The sequence below is a fragment of the Daphnia magna genome, linkage group LG8 (genome assembly GCF_020631705.1).
Source record: "Daphnia magna isolate NIES linkage group LG8, ASM2063170v1.1, whole genome shotgun sequence".
Taxonomy (NCBI): Eukaryota; Metazoa; Arthropoda; class Branchiopoda; order Diplostraca; family Daphniidae; genus Daphnia; species Daphnia magna.
In genome coordinates, this window is record NC_059189.1 from 6,787,043 (window position 1) to 6,796,023 (window position 8,981).

General features: G+C 37.4%; 2 protein-coding genes and 1 long non-coding RNA gene across 5 annotated transcripts; 2 read left to right on the forward strand and 1 right to left on the reverse strand.

Moving 5' to 3' along the window:
• The first annotated feature begins 1,308 nt into the window (after positions 1-1,308).
• Positions 1,309-2,103, forward strand: LOC123475364. The gene has a single exon (XM_045177966.1). The coding sequence runs from the start codon at positions 1,309-1,311 to the stop codon at positions 2,101-2,103; it is 795 nt and encodes a 264-aa protein (XP_045033901.1).
• Positions 2,104-5,986: 3,883 nt separating this feature from the next.
• Positions 5,987-6,697, forward strand: LOC116930784. Of its 2 annotated transcripts, none has more exons than XM_045177551.1 (3): positions 5,987-6,148; positions 6,217-6,350; positions 6,416-6,697. In XM_045177551.1, the coding sequence occupies exons 1-3, from the start codon at positions 6,135-6,137 to the stop codon at positions 6,586-6,588; spliced, it is 321 nt and encodes a 106-aa protein (XP_045033486.1). In that variant the 5' UTR covers positions 5,987-6,134; the 3' UTR covers positions 6,589-6,697. The 2 variants fall into 2 exon arrangements, 1 of the variants encoding a protein (XP_045033486.1); XR_004398562.2 differs by having other exon boundaries at positions 5,994-6,148; positions 6,213-6,350.
• Positions 6,471-7,675, reverse strand: LOC123475205. 2 transcript variants are annotated; one of them, XR_006649992.1, is made up of 7 exons: positions 7,615-7,675; positions 7,417-7,552; positions 7,230-7,351; positions 7,111-7,172; positions 6,974-7,039; positions 6,835-6,895; positions 6,471-6,600 (listed from the first exon to the last, which is right to left on the reverse strand). It is a non-coding gene; the product is annotated as an uncharacterized LOC123475205 (long non-coding RNA). The 2 variants fall into 2 exon arrangements; XR_006649991.1 differs by lacking the exon at positions 6,471-6,600 and having other exon boundaries at positions 6,751-6,895.
• Positions 7,676-8,981: the final 1,306 nt, after the last annotated feature.

Sequence of the window (8,981 nt, forward strand, 5' to 3'; positions counted from 1 at the left end):
ATTTATTAATTTTGGTCTTATAGTTTTCCCACAATAAATTATTGAAATTTTACTTATTATTGGGGGGGGGGGGGTAACCGGATACCCGTAAACCGTACAGACCTACCTGAAAAACGGCAAATCGGGTAACTCTTCCAATAAGTATTTTTAAAAGCATCATTTTTGAAAAAATGGACAGATCTTATAAAGATATATCCATTCCTATCATTTTTTAAATTTTTAGAATTATGGTTTTCCCGATCATTACCTGATCGGGTTTTGGAACCGCCAGCCCAAGTGCCTATGGCCCAATTTACACTAATTTAAGAAAGCACACCGGTACTTAATTCAGTCTATTATATAAAATGAAAAAAACAATTGATATGAGTAATAATGTTGTATTTGTAAAACTTAACAAACAGCAAACAATAAATGTAAATAATATAAATACACAAAGAAACAAACAAATCAAAGCGGGAACTCCACTCCCACGGAAAACCACGCTGTGTGTATCAGGAAAATGTGGGAGCGGAAAGCAGAAATACATGGAAGGGTATAAGGGTTGAGAGAGCCAATCAGAGGGCCGGGATAGTCCCACTGGGATGTAGCGGTGACGGTCTCGACCCTTCGAGACCGTCTCGCGGAGACCAAGTTGAAAAAATTTAACACTTGTTATAGTTACATAAACACATGAATAAAGATAAAACAAAAGGAAATCAAATTTTTGAAATGAAAAGTGTGCTAGTTTGACAGCAATATGTCAATTGAGTTGTTAAAAAGAAAAAAGAGTATGTTAAAAATATATAAGTTTTATTATCATGTTAATGAAAAATTTTCTTCTTGTTCTTGTAGTTAATTGAATTAATCACTTAGAAACAAAAATCTATAAACGGATTAAACATTTTCACTTAGAGATAAAATTAAAAATTTATAACATTTTACTCACATTGTTAACATGACATAATATAGACTTGAACTGACATACTCATATCCATAAATCTTTTGACGGAGTCCATATCCACCATCCCAATACCGATGCAAATTTGATTGAAATGGTGAAATGTAATGATGAAACGTTGTCAAGAAGCCACCGTGTACAAAAGACAAATCTCTGAACGTGCAAATCAAATCCCTGCTGCTAATCGCGCGGCTTTGATTCAGGCTGCCGAAAAAAGTTAAAGGAGACACAAGATCGTCACCAGAATTTACAGACTCCACCGAATCAACCTGCTAATCAAACGGCCTTGATCAAACATACGAAGGAAATTGCAATAGCCATTTCTATTGAAAGGAAATCGTCAATTCCTCCCGATCTTGCAGAAGAACCAGATGGCGACGTTTTGCAACTCGCCATCGAAGATAATCGCAAAAAACTACGGAGAAGCCACTAAATTTAATTTCCTTATCTTAAAACTCGAAGGAGAAGCCAAAGCCTCCCTTCTTGGCCTTACCTCCTCCAATGACAATTACCTCAAAGCGAAAGATCTCCTTCGCGAACGTTATAGTCAACCCAAAAAAGTCGTAACCGCTCATTATAAAGCACTAATCAATCTCCCTACCGCAAATTCGACTCGCTCAAGCCTACGTTCATTTGCAGACCAACTTGAATCTCATATTCGAGGCCTCGAAGCTCTTGGCCCAGCACCCACTTCTTACGGAGATCTCTTAGTCTGTCTTCTGGTCGATAAAGTTGCAATCAACGTTCGCAGAAATCTCACACGCCACCAAGGAAACGCAGAATGGACTCTCGACGAACTACGAACAGCTATCAAACGTGAAATAGAAATCATGGGTGATTCCTGTGACTTGCCGTCACCAACTCGTTCGGAAACGAAGCAAGTTCTGTTCGGAACATCTCAACAAAATCAGCCGAATAAGAGAAAGCTGTGTCCATTTTGCTCTGGTGAACATACACCAACACGATGCACCGAAATAAAGGGACCGGAGGAACGAGCAAAACTCGTCAAGATAAAGAAACTCTGTCTCAACTGTCTCAATTACGGACACACCAATCCCAAAAACTGTCCGTCTCGTTTCCGCTGTTTTCACTGCCTGCGGTTCCACACCACACAAGTCTCCACTCCGACAAGGGTGCTGGTACCTCCGCTCATACGGGATGACTAATTTCCAAATCATCACCCAGAGTCATAGCAACAATGACAACGGAATCACTACCATTCGTTTTTCTTAAGACAGCAGTCGCTACTGTCTGTTCTCATGTAGTATCCTTTCTTGCCAATATACTAATCGATGAAGGCTCGCAGCTCACCTTCATGACAGCACGACTCGTCAAAATGCTTCGACTTCATCCAACTGGACAAGTCTTACTCTCTCTTTCTGGTTTCAAGGGGCTAGCAGCCACCGCCACAGAGCACAGCTACTTCGACGTCGTACACTTTTGGCTCAATGGTCTGAATGGCGAGCGTATTCAACAAAACTGTGGTTCTCAATTCCATTGTCGATCCGTTGGAAGATCCTCATCAAGCGATCCTCTCTTCATTGCCTCATCTCAAAGATCTACAACTGGCTCATGCTACATCAGTTAATGATCGATTCTTAATCAACATTTTGATTGGAGCTGATTCCTACTGGTCCATTGCTGGCGACGAGAGCATCCACGGCAAAGGTCCGACGGCCGTCACCAGTTTCATCGGTTATCTTGTTTCTGGGCCACTTCTCGACACCGTCACTTTATCACAGGGTTCCTCCTATCACATCTCCGCTATTCAATACGATGACATCACTCAATTGTGGTCACTTGAAACTCTGGGCATTCTTTCGGATGCTGAAAATGCTGATTCAACGGCAGCTTATCAATCCGATTCAATTTCCTTTGTACACAATCAGTACACAGCCAAATTACCATGGAAAACTATCCATCCAGAGCTGCCCTCTAACTATTTAATCTGCCAACGACGAACTCGCCACAAGGTTAGCAGCCTGCTGAAGACACCAACGATGCTTCAGCGTTAGAGTGAAATCATGTATTCAATGTGAATACACTTTGATACCATGAGTTTTTACTTCTATATGTAAACAGGATCAAATATACTTGTATTCAATGTGAATACACTGTGATACCATGAGTTTTTACTTCTACATGTAAACAGGATCAAATATACTTGAATGCAATGTGAATACACTGTGATACTATGAGTTTTTACTTCTAAATGTAAACAGAATCGAATATACTTGTATTCAATGTGAATACACTGTGATACCATGAGTTTTTACTACCTTATGTAAACAGGATCAAATATACTTGTGTTCAATGTGAATACACTGTGATACCATGAGTTTTCATTTCTATATGTAAACAGGATCAAATATACTTGTATTCAATGTGAATACACTGTGATACCATGAGTTTTCACTTTTATATGTAAACAGGATCAAATATACTTGAATTCAATGTCAATACACTGTGATACCATGAGTTCATACTTCAACATGTAAACAGAATCAAATATATTTGTATTCAATGTGAATACACTGTGATACTATGAGTTGTTACTTCTATATGTAAACAGGATCAAATATACTTGTATTCAATGTGAATACACTTTGATACCATGAGTTTATACTTCTACATGTAAACAGGATCAAATATACTTGTATTCAATGTGAAAACACTGTGATACCCTGAGTTTTTACTTCTATATGTAAACATGATGAAATATACTTTTATTCAATGTCAATACAGTTTGATACCATTAGTTTTTAATGCTATATGTAAACAGGATCAAATTTACTTGTATTCAATGTATTTACACTGTGATACCACGATATAATAGGAAAGGTACACTCTCGCGCTATCCCAGTCTCTTGGAAGAAACGGCGGGTGTTCAGTAAAGGGTCCCAAGATTCCCCGCCAGGTTTTTTTGTAGGCCCCTCGCCTCTCGGGGGTATAGTCAAAATTGGGGTTTTTCGTTCGTTATCTGTAAAATTACCAATCAATGTGTCCAGAAATTGATTTCATTTAAGCTTAATTTAATTCCCTATCCTTAAATACCTAATTCATCTAGATTAGGCAATTATTTATATGTTAAATTTGTGATTGAAATTCACAATTTTTTGAGCAACTTTTACACCTTTGTTAAAAATGGATATATTTAATAAATATTGACTAATTCTATTTATAATGAATTCTGCACTAGAGAGAAGACAAACGTGTTTAATATAATGAAATAGGCAATGTTGCGAAAGGCGCAAATTTCAAAAAATTTTGAATTTCAATCATAAATTTAACATATAAATAATTGCCTAATCTAGATGAATTAGGTATTTAAGGATAGGGAATTAAATTAAGCTTAAATGAAATCAATTTCTGGACACATTGATTGGTAATTTTATAGATAACGAACGAAAAACCCCAATTTTTACTATACCCCCGAGAGGCGAGGGGCCTCCTATACTAGCGAACCTGGCGGGGAATCTTGGGACCCTTTACTGAACACCCGCCGGTCTTAGGGATAGCCGAGAGTGTACCTTTCCTATTATATCGTGGTGATACCATTAGTTTTTACTGGTATATGTAATAGACCGAGAGCCTGCGACGGTTAGGGGTAATTTTTTTAACAAAAGGCAGACCGCCAAAAATATTTAAGTTAAGGTATTTTATCGGCAGAAATGCAAGTCTGCCGTGCCGCAGAGGGTTCCCCTGGGCGGTACCGACTTCCGAAGTCGGCGGGAAATGCCCAAGTTGGGAAAAATTTCAAGAGGGATAAGATTTTCACAAAAAAAAGAGCGTGAAAAGTTATACCTAAACCGCTCAGACCAGACGAAAAAATCGGGTTCCCAATACCGACCAGACGCAGGAGTGTAACGGTTTTCCCCCTGTCAAATTCCTTTATGAATAGTGGCTACGTCGCATTCACGGCGGCAAATTCAAAAATTTCATGTTATTTTTTTAGTACTCGAATGATTTCTGTAATATAACATTTATTTTGGTTGTAATTATTATATTCTGAAATTAAATGAATACATAATAGCAACTTGCAACACATTACTGTCATCTAAAGCTTCGTCTGCTTGGTAAAAGATTTTTTTTTTACAAGAAGTTCCAACTTACACGTTTTTTCTTTCACTCATTGATTTCCGGCCGGATGTTAGTAGAAATTAGCATTCGTACGTTGCTATATGGTAATACAAAAAGAATTGCGGTGAAATAGGCCCGGACAAAATAGGACCCTACAATATAGGCCCGTCAAATAGGACCTACAAAATAGGACCCTACAAAATAGGACCACTTTAAAAAATATTTTTAAATGGGTCCTATTTCTACAATAAAATGGGCCTATTTCTACCAAATAATTTCAAGTCTCATAAAAGCCTCGGAAAACATTATCCAAAAATTGACCAACCTAGTCTAAGCAAGAGATGGCGGCTTGATAGAAACAGGCAGTCTGTATATACTTTGCCTTTTTCAAACCGCTATGACATCTGATATCACTTTACCGTCTTGTAAATCACACGTAATTTAGCCGAATTCAAGTTTCAATTTTTTAAACATATTAACCGTAGCCATAACTTTTAAGTTCATTTGTTAAAAATTTCAATTTCCTTTCAGAACAGACAAATTTTAAAGAATAAGTAAATAAACGTGCTCGCGCTCTGCAGTTTTTTTCTCCCCTAGCTAGATCTCCCCTTCGGCCTTCAACGCGTCTTCCCTCTACCGATGCTAAGGCAATGTTTGCCCAGTGCATAGGTGAAGAATTCAATCAAACAATTTCGATGAAATAATTTGTACGCTTTTATTGAAAACGTTTCTATAAACTATTAAATATATTTTATAGCACGAAATGACTATTTTTATAACATTTTTTAAACACCAAAGCACCAAAGCCTGGTTTAAAAATTCTCCATCTATCGGTAAAAGTCGCGTGGTTCGATAGCGTCATGAAGATGGCGTCATCTGTCCATCATCAACCTCAGCGTTTTACAAATAAGAAAAAAGTAAAGTTATCAAATAAAATTAACTTTCATGTACCTATTTTTTATTATTTATCTTTTTCAATATGTAAATTGTATTCTTCGTAACATTTGATTTGTTAGAAATCGATTTTGAATCGGTTTCATTTCAAGCAGACGCCAAGCATCTTGTAATAGCGTGGTCTGTGCTTTGTGATTGGGATGATTGCAGTGTTACTGCTGGAATGAGCAATTTTAGGTAAATAAGGTTAAAGTGTTGTAAATTTTTATTCCAATATAAAATGCTCAACTTTGTTGAAAAGATAGCGTCATGATGGCGTGCCCTGTTAGCGTCATGGTTGGCGTGCCCTGTGTTAGCGTCATGATTGGCGTGCCCTATGTTAGCGTCATGATTGGCGTGCCCTGTGTTAACACGATATGTTTTATTTATTCGTGTGCTGGTATGTGTGTTTGCAATGCATTTGGCATCATTTAAAACTAGTTAACCTCCATACTTCTTACATAGTGATTTCAACTCCAGCATTGGTCAGAGGAGACTCGCAAGCAGCAAGGAAAGTAGGCTCCTCTTCATCAGCTAGAAGTTTGACAAAGGAGTCCACAGGGAGATTACTTGGTATTTGGCGGAAGTTATGCGATGATACCGGCAAAATTCCTTTTCTTGGTCCCGTCAACAGGTAATAATGGTGGTCTCTACAGAAAAGATGATGTGTATAGGTCTACTTGGTTATCTATAACTAGTCACAAAAAGTAACATTGCATAATGATGAATAAAAGAAATAGTACTGTTGTTGTTGATAAATAAAGTATTTATTATCAATTTAAATCATTGTGTTGCACCAAAGGCATGGAGTATAGCAACAGAAGCATAGGGTTTCGACCAATTAATAAAGTAAACTCTAAGAAAATTAAATAATTAAATCATACTCAGATGTCAGAACTCGATAAAAAAACTGCACAGCTGTGTCCCAAATTTGACATTCATAATCTTAATGAAGAAAATCAAAGAAATTAAATGTAAACTTTGATTATACTAAAAAAAATTGCAATCAAGCTGTCTACATACTCCTAGAGGCAACTTAGGTTTGGCTTATCATCAAGTGACAGGTCACCATAAGCAGGATAACAGAAACTGAATTTTAAAAAAAGGTTAGACCAATTAATAAAGTCAAACCATAATATAATACAAAAATGAAATCTTACTCAGATGTCATGGCTCGATAAAATTGCTGCCCATCTATATCCAAAAAATTGACTTTGCTTATCTTGAAAAACAGAGATATTAAACAAAGATATTAATTACAAACTATGAATAGACTTACAAGTAATGAAATCAACTTGTGTACTCCTTTGTATCAAACTTCTGGCTGATGAAGAGCAGCCTCCTTTCCTCCTTTCCTTGCTGCTTGCGAGTCTCCTCTGACCAATGCTGGTGTTGAAATCACTATGTAAGAAGTTTGGAGATTAACTAGTTTTAAATGATGCCAATTACATTGCAAACACACATACCAGCACACGAATAAATAAAACATATCGTGTTAACACAGGGCACGCCAATCATGACGCTAACACAGGGCACGCCAACCATGACGCTAACAGGGCACGCCGATCACGACGCTAACGGGGCACGCCATCATGACGCAATCTTTACAACCAAGTTTAATATTATATTGGAATAGAAATTGACAACATTATAACCTTATTTACCTGAAATTGCTCACTCCAGCAGTAACAATGCAATCACATAGCACAGACCACCCTATTGATGTTTGGCGTCTGCTCGAAATGAAACCGGTTCAAAATCGATTTCTAACAAATAAAATGTTTCAGAAAATGCAATTTACATATTTAAAAAGATAAATAATACAAATAGATACACGAAAGTTAATTTTATTTGATAATTTTACTTTTTTCTTATTTGTAAATTAACGCTGAGGTTGATGATGAACAGATGACGCCATCTTCATAACGCTATCGAACCATGCGACCTTTACCGATAGATGGAGAATTTTTGAACCAGGCTTTGATATTAAAATATTATACAAATATTCGTTTCTTGCTTTAAAATATATTTCATAGTTAATAAAAACGTAATCAAAAACAGCGTACAAATTATTTCATCGAAATTGTTTGATTGAATTCATCTCCAAAGCACTGGGCATTGCCTTGGCATCGGTAGAGGGAAGACGCGTTGAAGGACAGGGGAGATCTGGCTAGGGGAGAAAAAACTGCAGAGTGAGCACGTTTCTTTACTTATTCTTTAAAATTTATCAGTTCTGAAAGGAAATTGAAATTTTTAACAAATGAACTTCATAGTTATGGCTAAGGTTAATATGTTTAAAAAATTAAAACTTGAATTCGGCTAAATTACGCGTGATTAACAAGACGGTAAAATGATATCAGATGTCATAGCGGTTTGAAAAAAGGCAAAGTATATACCGAGTGCCTGTTTCCATCAGGCCGCCATCTCTTGGTAAGACTTGGTTGGTCAATTTTTGGAAAATGTTTTCCGAGGCTCTTATGAGACTTGAAATTATTTGGTAGAAATAGGCCCATTTTATTGTAGAAATAGGACCGCTTTAAAATATTTTTTAAAGTGTGTGTTTTTTCTTCGGTGAAGACTACTGTACCTAATACTCGAAAGGCTGGTATCGTGATTTGTTTGTCGGTCTCGTTGATGATGACGATGCGAAATAATCCATTCCCCTGTTTCTTCGAAACGAAGGGGTCAAGGCGGACTCCCTTCGGGAGTTCTGGAGCTGGTATAAATGAACAGGCGATGTTTGGGGGTAGCTTTCCGCCCCCCCGTTCGCTCTCCACCACTTGGGCTGTGTATGGAGGAATAGTGATTTTGCGCGGAGTTATCATAACGGGCTCATGAGTAGGTTGATCCGATTTTCTCATCCGATAAATCGTCTTCTCACTGCCGTTGAAGATGAACTTGTGACCGTAGAGTGCGTCTAAACCTAGTACGCAGTTCTCGGTAATATCGTCCACTACGATGAACGATTGAACTAGGAGATCGGGACTTTCTTCGTCCACTAGCTGAAATTGAAGGGTTACTGTACCCAGGG